Here is a 19,506-nt window from a genome sequence, read left to right as displayed (position 1 = left end):
TTTCAAAATCTGAATAAGTGATTTATCAACCGGAACATATACCTTAAAATATAGGTGATATGAGTTTGTTCATTTTTCTAGATTCTTTAGTCCTATATGTTTTTTGTTTTTTTTGTTATTGATATATATTTTCGGAACACCTGACAAAGAAACGAACACAAATAAGCAAATTGAAGATATAAGCGATACGAAATACTAGAATAGTTAATAAAGAATAGCTAGGCCAATTGGATATATATATTTTTTTATTATTATTTTTTTTTTTTTTTCTGATCGTCCTAATATATGATTAATAAAGTACTTTTGATTTATCAAAAGAATTATACGTTATTATAGTCAATAAACAAAACCATTGAGGCCTGTAAAAATTTGTCTCACCTAGGGGTAGGGTCCTTCCTTCCCGGGAACCTTTTGCCCCCAAGCCTGTAGCAATTCCATTTAATTTTTCTCCATAATAAACAAATTTTGATGTCTGAAATTCCATCTAAATTCCACAAAACTAATACAAAGAATTTCTGGAAAATTTTCTTCACAAGCAGGACGTCGATGCGGCTTTAAATAGCAGGTATCCTAATTAAAAACCTGAGTGACTTTGCCTCTCAAGGTAATATGCACGTTATTAATCCCAATTTATGTTGAGATTATAACATTAATAAAAGGGTAATTTTCAAGATTGAATGTAGAGTGGCTAATTAGAGATTATGCATCCATGTAGCATATATAGCCATGAATGCTATGTATTTTTGGGTGATCATGTTTGTCCCTTCACCCATACATTTTATGCTAAATAGTTAAGGAAATTGAGAAGGTGGAAAAAGAGAATTTGAGAAATGCCTAATCGTGTTACGGCAAGGGCAAAATCATTTTCTTCCCAACCATCTTTGGCTGAAAAACTAATAGATGATCCTGTAGATCCAAAAAATGCTCAAGGTAGCGTTACATGTGTTTATCAGTCTTATATCGGAGGATATTGGCGTAACGTGACAATCATATGGAGAAAGCATTTGATGAATCATTCTCTCACCATATCCGTCGATAGCGTAGAAAACGGTGATCACCAAACTTGCAAAATTGATCTTAAACCTTGGCATTTTTGGGCCAAAAAAGGTTACAAAATATTTGAGGTAGATGGAAATCAATTGGAGGCATATTGGGACCTAAGATCAGCAAAATTTTCAGGGAGTCCAGAACCATATAAAGATTTCTACGTTGCCTTAGTTTCAGAGGAAGAAGTTGTCATGTTGTTAGGTGATTACAAGAAAAAAGCTTACAAAAGAACCAAATCAAGACCAGCTCTAGTAGATGCCTTGTTGTTTTACAAAAAAGAACATGTATTTGGGAAGAAAAGTTTCTCAACAAGGGCCAAATTTGACAAAAACAAAAAAGAAAGTGACATTGTCGTAGAAAGCTCAACTTCAGGGCCAAGAGATCCTGAAATGTGGATAAGTATAGATGGGATTGTTTTGATTCACATAAAGAACTTGCAGTGGAAATTCAGGGGAAATCAGACAGTACTAGTGAACAAGCAGCATGTACAAGTATTTTGGGATGTGCATTCTTGGTTGTTTAGTTCACCTGGTTCTAGCCATGGACTGTTTATTTTCAAGCCAGGGGAACTTGAGTTGGACAGTGACAAAGAGGGAAGTAGCGCCGGAGGCGACAGCGATTGCAGCGACCATACGAAGTATTATTCAACGTTGAGCCACTCTAAAGCCTCACCCTTTTGCCTTTTCTTGTGTGCGTGGAAAATTGAGTGATGGAAAAGAACGTATGTGAGCAGGGGGAGGGAGAGTATTGCTGACAGGTTCGGACGAACCAGTAACTTTTACTTACATTATATTTTTGTATTAGAAAATTCATTAAAAATATAGAAATGTTTAATTATGAATTCAGTAACAAAACGAGCTATGAGTTCGATAATAAGTTTCGGAACCTATAAATTTTAAATCCTGGCTCCGCTTCTTCATGTGAGTGTAAATGAAAGAAGCAGAGCATATATGTGTGGTATGAAATTCATTAGAGATGAGTCGGTTTCAAATTGGCTGAAACTTTCAGAAGAAAAATTATATCCCTCCAAGTCTTTGTGACTTTTGTAAGTTGTGTTCTGTATATTATTCTGCATCAAATGCTTCAGCTTTCTTATTCTGTTATCAGCTCTTTTGATTTTCACTAACACCATTTTTTACCCTTGGCTACTTGGTGCCAAGCAGTGGTAGAATAGATGCGTTTAAATCTAAAACGGCCAAAGCACATTGATAAAAATATTCTTAAGTTAAAAAAAAAAAAAAAAAAAAAATAGTCACTCATGCCCTTCGTTAAAGTTTGTTCATAAAACATCTTACTGTTACCTAAACATCATATATATCATTTACTTCTAACAGTTTTATTTGGCATATTTCGTCTATAACGACCATTTTAAAATAGCCATGTAAGTGAGACGTGAAAAGAAATTCAAAATTTATCCATAACTTTGCGAAATTAGTCATTTGTATTCAGACGTGCAACGAATACAATATGTATCAACTATAATCAGGTGTATACAAAGGATATAACTTGTATCGACTGTATACAAGGATATATACAAAGGATACAACATATATCGACTATATATATTCGTGCAACGAATACAACTAAGATGAAATATAGATAAATAAAATGCTCTTGCTAAGAGTCAAACTCAAGACCGACCTCTGCTAACTAAGCGGGCGCTCTAACCAACTGAGTTACGAGAGCTTGTTGCTCTCTTGTTTCAGTTCAAAACAATTAATCTCTTATTTCATGAATTTGCTATAAAATCTAAATATAGCTAGAAATGGTAAATTTACTAAAACTATAGCTAGAAATAGTAAATACAGTGTAAATATTTGATGGGTCGCGTAATTTTTCCTTTCTTTTTTCTGTGAAAAGAGCATTACATTCCTCCACTCAACAAGCGATGAACCAGAAACCTTATTGTGGGCATGGGCCTCGAGGCATGGCAAATTTAGCGGGTCAACTCAACTGATTAAGGGCCTGCTTTTAGCCCATTGTGCGCTTCTTCAAAAGTCAGAAACTCAGAATACAGACCTATGAAAACTAGAGATGACGTGAATTTAGCTAGCTATTTGTGTGAAAATCCCAAAAATATAAGAATAAATGAGACGGAAAAGTAAGAAAAGTTAGTGACCCAAAAATACTACCTATCCAAATCTATTTTATCTCCATAAACGGAGACCCTCTTTCGCCGTGCACAAACCAACCAATAACGTTTGTCCATAAATTTTTTTTTTTCTAATTTTCTTTAAAAAAAATATATATTTGTCCATAAAATTTTGCAAGTTTTTGATAAAATTTCGAAATTTCAGACAATTTTTTTCTCCACTCATAAAACTGCAAAATTATTTCTAAATGAAATGCGTGTCCAAACATAATTTCAAATTCCAAATACCAGTTTTTAACTTAACTAAATCATACTTTTTTCAAAAATTACAAAATATTTTTGTCCAAACGCCTACTAAGATAAGCACGAAACTGTATTATACTTTCGTTTTTTATTCCATATCCTGATCTCCAAGCAAAGTATTAGTGATTTTTTTCTCCTTTTTTAAATATACTTTCGTTTTAAACTATATGAGTGTAATGTCTTTACACTCGTATATGGAACTAGTCAAACTTTTCTACACAGCTACAAGCCTTTTTAGATGGATCCTAACAAGTTGGGGATTATGTGCTAGAATTCCAGTACTTGTATTCTCTCTTGAAAAAAGCAAAAACCCGAAAAAATTGCCAGCCAACTAAAGGTGTTAGATAAAGAAGCAGTTGCAAGTCGGCACTAGACAGTCTTTAAATTGGTGTAATGAACCAACTAGGACAAGTAGATTATCATATCATAACCGTTTTGGCTAAAATCAAAGTCAAATATTTATTCCCATCCATGAGATCGTATGAGCATCTATCTTATATGTTGATTTTCTGCACGTTATACGCAATTTGAGAGACAGACCATGTAATGACCCAATCGGTCATTTTGACTTTTAGAATTCCGTTCCATAAAATAAAATTTTTTATGTGTTTTTAATGATTTATGACTTGCGGGGATGATTGGTTCGAGATTTGGAAGTGTTTGGGTTGAAATCGGAACACTTGGTTCCTTAAGTTGGCTTTAAAAGGCCAAGTTTGACTTCGGTCAACATTTTGAGAAAACGATCCCGGAATAGAATTTTGACGATTTCAACAGCTCCGTATGGTGATTTTGGACTTAGGAGCGTGTTCGGAATTTTATTTGAAAGTCCGTAGTTAAATTAGGCTTGAAATGGCTAAAATAGGAATTTAAGTTTGGAAGTTTAATCGGGGAGTTGACTTTTTGATACCGGAGTCGGAATCCAGTTCTGAAAATTTTCATAGCTCCGTTATGTTATTTATGACTTGTGTGCAAAATTTGAGGTCAATCGGACTTGATTTGGTAGGTTTCGACATCGAATGTAGAAGTTGGAAATTTTAAGTTTCATTAAGCTTGAATTGGAGCATAATTTGTGGTTTTAGCATCGTTTTATGTGATTTGAGGTTTCAAATAAGTTCGTATGATATTTTAGGACTTGTTGGTATATTTGGTTGAGGTCCTGAGGGCCTTGGGTGAGTTTCGGATGGTTAACGGATCAAAAGTTAGACTTAAAACAGCTGTTGCAATTTCTCTTCTGCTGGAAATTCTGGGCTATGATCGAGCCCAAGATCGAGCCCCATGATCGAGGTCCATGATCGGACTCCATGATGGGACTCGATGATCGGACTCCATGATCGAGGTCCAGGATCGAGGCTAGTCTGGATAGATCTCTAAGTTATAAAAATAAGGGGCTTCGTCCCATTTGCCATTTTTGACGAATTGGAGCTTGAGGAGAGGCGATTTTTATATATTTTCAAGAAAAAATATTGGGGTAAGTGATTCTAACTCGGATTTGGTCAATATACACAAATATATCATTGTTTTCACCATTTAATTAGTGTTTTGAGATTTAAATTTGGGAAATATTTAGAAATCTCATAAAAACGAATTTTTGAGATTTCGGTATCGATTCGGAGTCGGATTTGAGTGAAATTGGTATGGTTGGACTCATAATTGAATGAGTTATCAGATTTCGTAGCTTTTGCCGGATTCCGAGACGTGGTCCCCACAGACGAAGTTTTAATTAATTTCGGGATTTTTATTGAAAATGTAGTATTTTCTTATAGAATTGATTCCTATAAATTTTAGTGATTGTATCGAATTATTTTTGGTTAGATTCGAGCCAATCGAAGTTGGATAATCGAGGAAAAGGCCTACTGGTGGATTAAATTGGAGCAAGACGAGGTAAGTTTCTTGTCTAATCTTGTGAGGGGGGAAATTACCCCATAGGTAATTAAAATAATAATTGTTGCTAATTGTGGGGGCTACGTACGTACGAGGTGACGAGAGTCCGTGCGTAGCTACTATTAATGCTAAAGTCCGGGTAGTTTAGGACTCAAAGCATGAATTACTTGTGTAAATTATATTCTTTGTTTAATTAATATTATTTGATATATATATATATATATATATATATATATATATGTGTGTGTGTGTGTGTGTGTGTGTGTGTGTGTGTGTGTGTGTGTGTGTGTGTGTGTGTGTGTGTGTGTGTGTGTGTGTGTGTGTGTGTGTGTGTGTGAAATATTAAAGGATGAAAACCTCATATGCTTGATTTTCTGTTTAAATTATTAATTGTTAAGAGAAATTATTCATCCTCTCGAATTGATCTTATAATTAATATACTCTCTTTTTCGGAGGTACATAAGAAAATGTCTTCCTTTCTTGTGGAGCAGGCTGAACGCCTCGGCAGGATAGATGCATCTATGGATCGCGCCGCACGTCCCTCGGCAGTGTACACGACACTCTGGATCGGGCCGTACGACCTCGGCAGAAATCGTGCTTAATAATAATAATAATTACACGATACTTGGACAGTTTATTGTAGCTTGTAAAGCTATTTGAAAAATTGAAAATTTCTTGAAATTAAATTGCAGGTTGTAAAGCTATTTGATAAATTGAAAATTTTATTGAAATTGAAGGATCTAATTAATAGATTGAAAATTGCTGCATTTGAAGGATTTTTATTATTTCTGCTAATTGAATAAAATTATTGTTAACTATGTGAATCATGCTGATTTGAATAATTATAATTTATTCCATTTATTATTGTTTACTCTTAGTGAGTGTCAAAGTCGGTCATCTCGTCTCTACTACTTCGAGATTAGGCTTGATATTTACTGGTTACATGTTGTTTACGTACTCATACTACACTTGCTGCACTTTTTGTGCAGGATCTGAGACAGATATTAGTGGAGGTCCTATCATCGCACATCCTCGTTATCCAGGGGCGTAGTGTTGAGCTGCCTTTCTGAGCCGTCCTGCAGCTACTAGTGCCTCTTCTTGTACTTTTAATTCTGTCTAATTTCATTTCACATGGTATTTGGAGTTTTGTATAATCTACTAGATACTCATACACTTGTGATACCAGGTCTTGGCACACACATTGATAAAATTTGGTGTCTTATTATTTTTCTTGGATTTAAAATTTTATCGATATATGTTTAATTTATTAGTTGGCTTGCCTATCTATAGTGTTGGGTACCATCACAACCTATAGGTGAAATTGGGTCGTGACAACATGGTATGAGAGCACTAGGTTCACGTAGGTCTCACAAGTTATGAGCAGACCTAATAGAGTCTTGCGGATCGGTACAGAGACGTCTGTACTTATCTTCGAGAGGCTATAGGGTGTTAGGAAACTACTTTTCTTCATATTCCATCGTGCAATTGATGTAATACTAAAAATCTTTCTCTTATTCTCTCACAGATGGTGAGAACGCGCTCTAATGAGGTTCCAAACCTGGGAAGAGCTACTCCCCCAGTTACTAGAGGCAGAGGCAGAGGCCAAGGGAGGGCTCCAGCCCGTGGTAGAGGGCGAGGACGTCCGAGGACTGTTCCAGTTATGCCGCCAGTGGGTCCAGCAGAGAATCCCATTATTGAGGAACAGGGTGAGGTGCCTGTGGCAGAGCCAACTCCGGTGGATTTCACATCTGCACTGGGATTTCAGGATGTCATGGGTCGTATGCTGCGATTCATGGACAATATGACTCAAGCCGATTTATTTCCGGCAGACCCAGCCACATCTCAGGCGGGCGGGGAGCACAGACTCCGACCGCACAGACTCATGGACTGGCAGCTGTTGTATATCAGACCGAGGGTAGAGCCCAGCCAGTGGCAACAGCTACACCTGAGCCCAGGCCAGCTGCAACCGTTGATCCTCAGAAACTATTGGAAAATGGACTAGACTATATCCCCATGTATTTGGGGGTGAGCGACATGAGGATCCCCAGGATTTCATTGATCGGTGCAAGGATAGACTGTACAACATGAGGATATTGGAGTCTCATGGGGTAGACTTTGCTACTTTTCAACTAGAGGGCAGAGCCCGTAGATGGTGACAGTCTTATGTTATTGGCAGACCAGCAGATTCTCCTCCCATGACTTGGGACATGTTCACCCGTATTTTCCTGGACAGGTATATTCCACCCTCTCAAAGGGAAGAGTTGAGGTTTCAGTTTGAGCAGCTCTAGCAGGGTCAGATGTCAGTGACCGATTATGAGGTGAGGTTCTCTGAATTATCTCGCCATGCACTTATGATACTCCCTACTGAGGCGGAGAGAGTGCGGAGGTTTGTTGCAGGTTTACATACTGGCATTCAGGCCACTATGGCTCGAGAGGTTGATATGGGTACTTCTTATGAGCTAGTTGTAGAGATAGCCCACAGGATTGAGGGCGTACGCCAACGGAGCCGAGAGCAGGTCATGAGAGATAAGCGGTTCAGGTATTCTGAAGAGTTCAGAGGTGCTCCGTCTGGGGGCAGAGGTCAGTTCGTGAGAGGGCAGTCCAGCAGAGTCCCATATCCAGTACCACCGCCTCCTCGATGTTGTCACGACCCAAACTAACCCCTGTCGTGATGGCGCTTATCGTGGAACTAGGAATTCCAATCAAAATAAAAGTGCGAAAGGAAAAGCCCGACATCGGGGTGTCACTAATCATGAGCTTCTACTACAATCTGTCTAACAATATCAAGGCTAACTCGGCCTGGAAAATAGCTAAATACAACTAGAGGAAGATAAGAGGGAGAAGAGCAGGGGCTGCGATCACCAAACAGCTACCTTGCTATCTCAAAGATAATCTGCAACGAGAACAATCAATAACTGCTATCATGTCCGGCTACACCTGAATCTGCACACAAAGTGCAGGGAATAACGTGAGTACGCCAACTCAGTAAGTAACAACAATAAATAAAGACTAAGCAGTAGTGACGAGCAATAAAGCATATAACATTCATATTGGGAAATCTCAGTAAAATACCACATGATTTTAAAATCAGGGTTTGAATAAAAACATCTCGTTTAACCCAGTTCCAGTAAAAATCATTTAAAGATATTTTTGAACAGACAGAGGAAAAATGCAAAGGTGAGCAAAAATGATGAAAATATAAACAGCCCCTCGGGCAAAACATCACTCATATACAGCCCCTCGGGCAACCCTCACAGTAACTCGTGCCACTCGGGCATACCTCACAATCACGCTTGCCACTCGGGCATACCTCACAATCACTCATGCCTCTCGGGCATACCTCACAATCACTCATGCCTCTCGGGCATACCTCACAATCACTCATGCCTCCCAGTCACTCAGCACTCAGCACTCGCACTCAGTAGGTACGTGCGCTCACTAGGGATGTGTACAGACTCCGGAGGGGCTCCTTCAGCCCAAGCGCTATAATCTGCACGGACAACTCACGTGCTATAATAATAAAGTATGTTGCAGGCGGGTAGCACTGATCCATACTCATCCTCACAATCAGCCCCTCGGGAAAACATCACTCATATACAGCCCCTCGGGTAACCCTCACAGTCACTCGTGCCACTCGGGCATACCTTACAATCACTCTTGCCACTCAGGCATACCTCACAATCACTCATGCCTCTCGGGCATACCTTACAATCACTCATACCTCCCAGTCACTCAGCAGTTGACACTCGGCACTCGCACTCAGTAGGTACCTGCGCTTACTGGGGGTGTGTACAGACTCCGGAGGGGCTCCTTCAGCCCAAGCGCTATAATCTGTACGGACAACTCACGTGCTGCACGGACAACTCACGTGCTGCACGGACAACTCACGTGCTATAATAAAAGAGTATGCTGTAGGCGGGCAGCCCCGATACACACTCATCCTCACAATCAGGCCCTCTACCTCACTCAGTCATAAACCTCTCAAGCCACTCGGGCATTTTTGTAACAACAGGGCATTCGGCCCAAAATAACATTTATATGCATCAAAATAGAGTCATAAAACTTAGTTATGTAGTAAACAAGTATAACCATGAATGAGTATAGATTTTCAATCGAAAACAATGAGAGGATAGTAAGAAAAAGTCCCTAAGGGTCCAAACAGCACTGGCGCAAGGCCCAAACATGGCATTCAGCCCAATTTACAGAAACTCTTTCTAAAACATATAAGTATCATATAGTTTCAACAAAGTATGCAACTTTACAGTTGCTACGGGATGGACCAAGTCATAATCCCCAACAGTGCACGCCCACACACCCGTCACCTAGCATGTGCGTCACTAAAAATAGTAGAATGATACAAAATCCGGGGTTTCGTACCCTCGGGACTAGATTTACAATCGTTACTTACCTCAAACCGGTCAAATCTCTATCCCGCAATGCTCTTGCCTCTGGACTCGGCCTCCAAATGCTCCGAATCTATTCACAATCAGTACAATACCATCAATACGCGCTAATGGAATGAATTTCATTAGAAAAGCTACAAAATTAGACCAAAACCCGAAATTGGCTCAAACCCGGCCCCCCGGGCCCACATCTCGAAATCTGACAAAATTCACAAAACTATAAAGCTCATTCACTCACGAACCTAACCATACCAAATTCATCAAAATTTGACATCGTTTGGTCCTTCAAATCCTTAAATTACTCTCCAAAAATTCCAAGCCATAACCCCTCATTTTTACTAATTACAATGATTAAACAACGGAAAATCACCATATATTCGAGTATTAGGGCTCAAGCAACCTACCTCACTGATAGCCCTTGAATCACCCTACAAATATCCCTCCAAAAGCTCCAAAATCCGACTTGAAAATGGTGGAAATGAACCAAACTCGCGAAGGGTTCTATTTATGGTTTCTGCCCAGGTTTTTCGCACCTGCGGAAACTTTCACGCTTCTGCGCCACCGCAGCTGCGGAAATATCCATCGCAGGTGCGAAACTCACTTAGGATCCCAGCTTCTGCATCTGCGGCCCAAAACCCCGTGCCTGCGAAGGCGCACCTGCGCGTTTCCTCCGCTTCTGCGAAGCCTGCCCAACATCCCCATTTCCGCATCTGCGCCCCAGGTTTCGCACCTGCGGGCTCACAGATGCGACCTCCAACTCGCACCTGCACAACCTGCCTAGCCCAGAATTGCCCGCCTCTGCACACTCCCCACGCGCACTAGCGGCCTTGCACCTGCGACTCTTTCTTCCGTACGTGCGAAAATAGCAGTAGCAGAAGCTTCAGCTGCATTTTCTAACTTCGACAAATCCATTAACACTCGGAATCACCCCGAGGCCCTCGGGGCCTCAACCAAAAATACCAACAAGTCATATATCAACATACCAACTTAGTCGAACCTTCAAATCACTCAAAACAACATCAAATCATCAAATTACCCTCGGATTCAAGCCTAAGAACTTCTAAATTTCCAAATTCGGCAACCGATGCCAAAACCAACCAAACCACGTCCGAATGACCTCAAATTTTGCACACACATCACAAATGAAACTACGAACCTACTCCAACTTTCGGAATTTCATTCCGACCTCGATATTAAATTTTTCACTGCCGACCGAAATCGCCAAATTTCTAATTTCTCCAATTCAAGTCTAATTCTACCACTGACCTCCAAATCACGTTCCGAACGCACTCCTAAGTTCAAAATCACCTAACGGAGCTAACGAAACTATCAGAATTCAAATCCGAGATCGTTTACATATAGGTCAATATCCGGTTGACTTTTCCAACTTAAGTTTCTACTTAAGAGACTAAGTGTCTCAATTCACTCCGAAACCACTCCGGTCCCGAACCAACTAACCCGATATAACTCTCAAAACGATAGGCTGGGTCGTTACATCCTCCCCACTTAAACATTCGTTTGTCCTCGTAACGGGTCTAGAAACATACCTGGATTCTCGAATAGGCGTGGATATCTGCTCTGCATCTCCCGCTGAGTCTCCCAGGTGGCCTCCTCCACAGGCTGACCTCTCCATTGCACCTTCATTGAAGCTATATCCTTTGACCTCAACCTTCGAACCTGCCGATCCAAAATAGTCACCGGCTCCACATCATAAGTCATATCACCCTCCAACTGAACCGTGCTGAAATCCAAAACATGGGATGGATCTCCAATATACTTTCGAAGCATGGAAACATGAAATACTGGATGCACACTCGATAAGCTAGGTGATAAGGCAAGCTTATAAGCCACCTCTCCTATCCTCTGAAGCACCTTAAAAGGCCCAATAAACCGGGGGCTCAACTTGCCCCTCTTCCCAAACCTCATAACACCCTCCATGGGTGATACCTTCAGCAAAACCTTCTCCCCAACCATAAAAAACACATCACAGACCTTCATATCCGTGTAGCTCTTCTGCCTAGACTACGCCGTGCGAAGCCGCTCCTGAATCAATTTCACCTTATCTAATGCGTCCTGGACCAAGTCTGTACCTAAGAGCCTAGCCTCACCTAGATCAAACCATCCAACCGGAGATCTACACCTCCTCCCATATAAAGCCTCGTATAGAGCTATCTGAATACTCAACTGATAATTGTTGTTATATGCAAACTCCGCGAGTGGCAGAAACTGGTCCCATGAACCCCCCCAGAGTCAATGACACAAGCACGCAACATGTCCTCCAATATCTGAATAGTATGCTCGGATTGCCCGTCCGTCTGAGGGTGAAAAGCTATGCTCAACTTAACCTGAGTACCCAACTATCGCTGCACGGCCCTCCAAAACTACGATGTGAACTGAGTTCCCCTATCTGAAATGATGGAAACTGGGACACTATGTAGGTGAACGATCTCTCGGATGTAAATCTCAGCCAACCGCTCTGAAGAGTAAGTAGTGCCAACTGGAATGAAGTGCGCAGACTTGGTCAGCCGATCCACAATAACCCAAATAGCGTCGAACTTCCTCAAAATCCGTGGGAGCCCAACTACAAAGTCCATGGTGATCCGCTCCCACTTCCACTCTGGGATCTCTAATCTCTGAAGCAAGCCATTCGATCTCTGATGCTCATACTTAACCTGCTGACAGTTGACACACCGAGCCACAAACCCAACTATATCCTTCTTCATCCGCCTCCACTAATAGTGCTGCCTCAAATCTTGGTACATCTTTGCGGCACCCGGATGGATGGAATATCGCGAGCTGTGGGCCTCCTCAAGAATCAACTCTCAAAGCCCATCTATATGAGGCACACATATCTGGCCCTACATTCTCAGCACGTCGTCATCACCAATAGTCATATCCCTAGCATCACCTCTCCGAATCCTATCTTGAAGAACGAGCAAGTGGGGGTCATCATACTGACGCTCCCTGATACAGTCATAAAGAGAAGACCTGGAGACCACACAAGCCAATACCCGACTAGGCTCCGAAATATCCAATCTGACAAGCTGGCCCGCTAAGGCCTGAACATCCAATGCCAAAGGTCTCTCTGCTGCTGGAAGATATGCTAAACTCCCCAAACTCTCTGCCTGGTGACTCAAAGCATCGGCCACCACATTGGCCTTCCTCGGATAGTACAAAATAGTAATATCGTAGTCCTTAAGAAGCTCCAACCATCTCCGCTGATGCAAATTAAGATCCTTCTGCTTTAACAGATACTGCAGTCTCCGGTGATCAGTATAGATCTCACAATGAACCCCATACAAATAATGACGCCAAATCTTCAAGGCGTGAACAGTGGCTGCTAACTCAAGATCATGGACATGATAGTTCTTCTCATGGGTCTTCAACTGGCGCGAGGCATATGCAATTACCCTACCCTCCTACATCAAAACACAACCAATGCCTATCCTCGAGGCATCACAATACACGGTGTAAGAGCCTGAAGCTGATGGCAGAACTAACACTGGAGCTGTGGTGAAAGCAGTCTTCTTGAGCTTCTGAAAGCTCTCCTCACACTCATCTGACCACCTGAATGGAGCACCATTTTGGGTCAATTTGGTCAAGGGCGATGCAATAGATGAAAATCCCTCCACAATGCTCCTAATCTCCGTGGCTGAGAATGGTCTGGGCCAACTTTGCACCGCCTGTATCTTCTTCGGATCCACCTGAATACCCTCACTGGACACCACGTGCCCCAAGAATGCTACTGAGCTGAGCCAAAACTCACACTTAGAGAACTTTGCATAAAGCTTCTCCTCCCTCAATCTCTGTAATACACTCCTTAAATGCTGAGTGTGCTCCTCCGGGCTACGAGAGTACACCAGGATGTCATCAATGAATACAACGATGAATGAGTCCAAATAGGGATGGAATACATTGTTCATCAAATGCATGAACGCTGCTGGGGCATTGGTCAGCCCAAAAGACATCACCAAGAACTCATAATGGCCATATCGGGTCCTGAAAGCTGTCTTAAGAATATCTGAATCCCGAATCTTCAGCTGGTGATAACCGGACCTCAAATCAATCTTGGAGAACACCCTCGCTCCCTGAAGCTGGTCGAATAAATCATCAATACGAGGCAAAGGATAGTTGTTCTTAACTGTGACCTTGTTCACCTGCCTGTAATCAATACACATTCTCATGGAACCATCCTTCTTCTTCACAAATAGAACCAGTGCACCCTTCTTCTTCACACTAGGCCAAATAAACCCCTTATCAAGGAGTTCCTGAAGCTGTTTTTTCAATTCTTTCAACTCCGTCGGTGCCATACGATACGGTGGAATAGAAATGGACTGAGTACCCGGCACCAAATCAATACCAAAGTCAATATCCCTGTCAGGCGGCATGCCCGGCAGGTCTGCAGGAAACACATCCGAAAAATCACGTACCACCGGAACATAATCAATGACAGGAGTCTCTGCACTAATATAACTCCCTGGAAAAATTTCAAAGAACTTAAGTGTAAGGCCTGGTAAAATTTGCAAAGAAACTAATGTTTTATGGTGCCGGACTACGCTTACGTGTTTGAGGCTCGGACTTTTTGGGTTGAACAATGCATAGGAAAGTAAAAGAAAATTTTTGGCAGACAAATATAATTCTGCGGTCCATTATGCGATCGCAGAATCACTCCGTGGGTTTCATGGTGCCGGACTAGGCTTAAGTGTTGAGGATTATAGAAATTCTAGCTCGCCGCGGCTCAGACTTTTTGGGTTGAACAATGCACGAGTGACCGCATACACAGACAGATTTTGGCCAACTTTGGACACCAATATGCGACCGATATGCGGTCCGCATAACCATTATGCGGTCGCATATGCGACCGCAGAACCTGTTCCGGAGCTTCATTTTTAGGTTTTTAAAACCCGACCCTACTTCTTTAATACACGTTTTGGGCCATTTTTGAGAGATAATCTAACATTTTAGAGTGAGAGAGGGTGCCCTAGAGTGAGAAGGTGTTCTCCAATAATTGTTCTTCAATTCTTGCCCAAGTTTTGGAAGATTGAGAAGGGAAACTCACTAGGTCTTCATCCTAGAGGTAAGATTCTACACCTTAACCCTCAATTTCGAATTTTGTGTACAAATGGATAATAAGCAAGATAATTTCTAGGTAAGAGGGTTGGTTATTGTACATGCATGTGTTATCAAGGGGTGTAGAAAGATTGTTGAGCTAAAAATGGTAAAGATTGGATTGCAGGATGATGGAATCCTCCATAAAAGGATATTAAAAACTTAATGCATATCTAGTGTTTGATAAAATGCTCAAATGAGCTAGAACCATGATCATCTTTCTAATTTTGGTTTAATTTGTTATATTTCTAAAATAGATTGAAGTTGCTAAGAATTTTGGAACATTTAGAGTGTAAGGAAGCTCAAGTGAGGTATGTTGGCTAAACTCTTCTTTAAGAGTTAGAATTCTCATTATACTTGTGAGTTCCGAAATGTTGATTATAAATCGAGTATTCCGATCAGCTTTATGATGAAGATATATGTTCAATTCGTATTTCAAATGCTCTTATCATATTGCATTATAAATTGAGGATGTGTCCCAAACTATGGATTACGTATCCACATGTTATAATTTCTAGTCGTGATTTACGTGAAAGGTATTATGCCAAGTTGTGTAGAGATTGTGATTGTGATATACCTCCACCCGCATACATTGGGGTGATGTGACATGACCGCTTTGTGTGGAAATTATGGTAGAGAGATCGTGATTGTGATACACCTCCACCCGCATATATATTGGGGTGAGGCGGCATGACCGCTTTGTGTAGGAATTATGATATTGTGGGACTTCACCTCCACCCGCTTATATTGGGGTGAGGAGGTACGACCGCTTTATGTATAGTTTTGGTATTGTTGTGGCACCACCACCCGCATACATTGGGGTGAGGCGGCATAGCCGCTTTGTGTAAGTTCTTAGTACTGTGGTTATATATCCACCCGCATACATTGGGGTGAGGCGGCAGGGCCGCTTGATTAGAGTTGTGGTATTGTACGTACACCTCCACCTGTATACATCGGGTTAGGCGGCCGGGCCACTTTGTGTGAAGATGGTTACATAGGATCTCATCTTAAATCCTATAAATGTTGTTGATAGCTTTCAATAAGCTAGCTATGGTTGAGACAGTTATCTATATTATTCTATTGCCGCACTAGTTCATCATATTTATCTTGTATTTCTAAATTCTTAAATTGGTGTTTAGTTTTCATACTAGTACTATTCGACGGTACTAACGTCCCTTTTGCCGGGGGCACTGCATCTTTAAATGGATGCAGGTGGTTCCATAACAGGAGACATTGATCAGTGATAGCAATACACCTTCTTCCCAGTTAACTTGGTAAGCCCCACTTCATCCCGGGGTCATGTATCTTTTGATCTTTATGTATTATGGTTGAGGTATAGTCGGGGCCTTGTTGCCGGCATTATCATTGTACTATTCTTTATCCTTAGAGGCTCTGTAGACATAGTGTGGGTTGTGTATTGGTGTTGGGGAAAGACAAACTATGTTATGTTGTGGTTGTATTACTTGTCCATTTGAGACTTTAAAAATGATGAAACTATTGGTAAGAAATTGGTAATTGCAGATATGACCACTTTATTGTTTAATTAAGGAAAACATATATTCTCTTTATTCATGAATGAGTTTGGGTAGAAGGAATCTAATAGGCTTGCTCGGTCGGGTTCACTCGGTTGAGCGCCGGTCGCACTCCTCGATTTTGGGGCATGACAAACTTGGTATCATAGCCTAAGGTTTTAAAGTGTCCTAGGATGTCTCGGAGTCGTGTCTAGTAGAGTTCTTATTATCGGTGTATTGTCGACCACATCTATAATTAGGATGCTATATGGGCATTTAGGAATAATACACTTCTTTCGTGTTCTTGATCATGCGATAAAGCTGGTTGTAAGATTGTTCCTCTTTTAACTCCTGTGTTGCTCTAATTTTCAGTACATGTCTCCTAAGAAGAAGGCAAGAACTAGCCAAAGAGCCAATGTCATCCCAGTAGTGACAGTTGACCCTATAATTGATGATGCGGGTGAGCACCCGAGGAGTGAGAATATTCTTCCAGTTACTACACTGCCTGAGTCTACTACAACTGATCAGACCGCACATGTCCCTATACCTACTGAAGGTGCAACAGTTCCTCCAACTGAAATACCAGTTCCACCTACAGCTTGAGCTTCCGATTCTGGTGTGTCTGATATTGATATTAGGGGAGCCATACAAATATTGACACAGTTAGTGGCTTCTCAGGCCCAGAGATCGAGTGTTGGGCCTACTTCTTCTAGTCATCCAGGGGAATCTACTAGTTCGAGGGTGAACAAGTTTCTTCAGTTAGATCCTCCAATGTTTACGGGTGCTGATCCCGAGGAGGACCCCTAGGACTTCATTGATGAGATGCACAAAACTTTCCAGGTTATGCATGCTACAGAGACGGAGGGAGTAGAATTGGCCTCCTACCGCCTGAAAGGGGTGTCCTACTCTTGGTTTGAGTTGTGGGAGGAATCCCGTGATGAGGGAAGCCCTACGACAAGGTGGGGTGAGTTCACAGATGCCTTTATGGATCATTTCTTGCCTGCCGAAACTAAGGCAGCTCGTACCGCTGAGTTCGAAAGCCTGAAGCAGGGTAGTATGAATGTGTGGGAGTACCATATGGAGTTTGCGCACCTGTCCAAGTATGCTATTCACATGTTGCCCACTATGGAGGCTAGAGTGCGCCGGTTTGTACAGGGCCTTAGCCCTTTGGTTATCAATGAGGCCTCTACAACTGCCTTGAATTCCGATATGAACTATGGTAAGATGGTGGCATTTGCTCAAGCCGCAGAGACCCGCAAATTGAAGAATAGAATGGAGAGTCAGAGTAGCAGCAAGGCCCGGTCCGCGGGCAACTTTGGTGGTTCTTCCGGTGGTGGTGGTGGTAGGTAGACATTCAGGGGAGCGTCATCAGGACCATCCCAATCATTTGCCCAGTCTTCGATGGGTGCACAGTCATCTGGACCTAGTCAGGGCAATATGGGACCCCACCAACAAGGTTGGCCCGACAAAAGGTTTCAATAGTGGAGGCTTCCATGCCCTAAGTGTGGGAGGATGCACTTTGGGTCCTGCTTCATGGACCTACCAGTATGCTATAGGTATGGTGTGAGGGGTCACATTCAGAGAGATTGCCGCTCATCCCGCCGAAATATGGGCAGAGGTGCGGCACGGCCAGCTAATTCTGCAGCTACTACATCCACAGCACCTCCAGCTCAAGGAACCCCAGCGTCCGCGGGGCGTGGTGCAGCTAGGGATGGCGCACAGAATTCGGGAGGACCCAACAGATTTTATGCTATGCGGAGACGTCGGGAATCAGAGGCTTCTCCAGATGTTGTCATAGGTATATTAACTGTCCAATCTCATGATGTATATGCTCGTATTGATCCCGGTTCCACTTTGTCATATGTCACTCCTTATGTTGCTATGGAATTTGGGATAGAACTAGAACAGCTTCATGAGCCATTCTCTGTATCTACTCCGGTTGATGAGTCTATTTTGGCCGCGCAGGTTTATAGGGATTGTGTTGTCGCATTGCGTGATCGGGACACCGTGGCCGATCTTATTGAATTGAGAATGGTCGATTTTGATGTGATAATGGGGATGGATTGGCTTTACTCTTGTTTTGCCAAGCTTGATTGCCGAACCAGAACTGTTAGGTTCGAATTTCCAAATGAGCCAGTTATTGAGTGGAAGGGTGATGATGTAGTGTCGAAGGGTAGGTTTATTTCTTACCTTAAGGCCACGAAAATGATCAACAAAGGATGTATTTACCATTTGGTCCGGGTTACGGACACCGATGCTGAGGCACCTACACTTGAGTCCGTGCCTATTGTGAATGAATTTCCAGGAGTATTTCCGGATGAACTCCTTGGGATCCCACTAGACAGGGAGATTGCTTTTGGGATTGATGTGATGGCAGACACGCATCCTATATCTATTCCACCCTACAGAATGGCACTGACAGAATTGAAAGAGCTAAAGGAGCAATTGAGAGATTTGTTAGAAATGGGTTTTATCCGACCAAGTGTGTCGCCTTGGGGTGCACCGGTCCTTTTTGTAAGAAAGAAAGATGGGTCGCTGAGAATGTGTATTGACTATCGGCAGCTTAATAAGGTCACAATCAAGAATAAGTACCCACTACCAAGGATAGATGACTAGTTTGATCAATTGTAAGGTGCCAGGAACTTCTCCAAATTGATTTAAGATCTGGGTATCACCAATTGAAGATCGGGGAGCGGGATATTCCGAAAATAGCTTTTAGGACTCGGTATGGGCATTTTGAATATCTCGTGATGTCGTTTGGGCTAACAAATGCCCCAACGGCCTTCATGGATCTTATGAATAGAGTTTTTAAGCCATTCCTCGACTCTTTTGTGATAGTGTTTATTGACGATATTCTTATGTATTCACAAAGTCGAGAAGACCATGTCGATCATCTTAGGGTAGTTCTACAAACCCTACATCAGCACTAGTTATATGCAAAGTTTTCAAAGTGTGAATTTTGGCTTGAATCATCATATTCTTGGGTCATGTAGTTTCTAGTGAGGGAATTAAGGTTGATCCTCAGAAAATTTCAGCTGTGAAGAATTGGCCGAGGCCTACAACTCCAACAGAGATTCGCAGTTTCTTAGGCTTAGCTGGGTATTATAGAAAGTTTGTGGAGGGGTTTTCTACTCTTGCCTCACCATTGACTAAATTGACG

The 19,506-nt window shown here is 41.9% G+C and overlaps 1 protein-coding gene across 1 annotated transcript; it reads left to right on the top strand.

Annotated features, from left to right (window-relative positions):
• The first annotated feature begins 284 nt into the window (after positions 1-284).
• On the top strand, positions 285-1,901 carry LOC107829516 (uncharacterized). The gene has a single exon (XM_016656970.2). It carries the CDS (start codon positions 831-833, stop codon positions 1,755-1,757), a length of 927 nt encoding a protein of 308 aa, XP_016512456.1. The 5' UTR covers positions 285-830; the 3' UTR covers positions 1,758-1,901.
• The last annotated feature ends 17,605 nt before the right edge of the window (positions 1,902-19,506 follow it).

Source organism: Nicotiana tabacum, chromosome 4 (genome assembly GCF_000715075.1).
Source record: "Nicotiana tabacum cultivar K326 chromosome 4, ASM71507v2, whole genome shotgun sequence".
In the NCBI taxonomy this organism is placed as follows: domain Eukaryota; kingdom Viridiplantae; phylum Streptophyta; class Magnoliopsida; order Solanales; family Solanaceae; genus Nicotiana; species Nicotiana tabacum.
Note: the sequence above shows the minus strand (reverse complement) of the source record. Positions and strands in the feature narration are given on the sequence as shown.

Excerpts from the sequence above, each read along its gene's own strand:
- LOC107829516 (XM_016656970.2), top strand. The coding sequence starts at position 831 with ATGCCTAATCGTGTTACGGCAAGGGCAAAATCATTTTCTTCCCAACCA.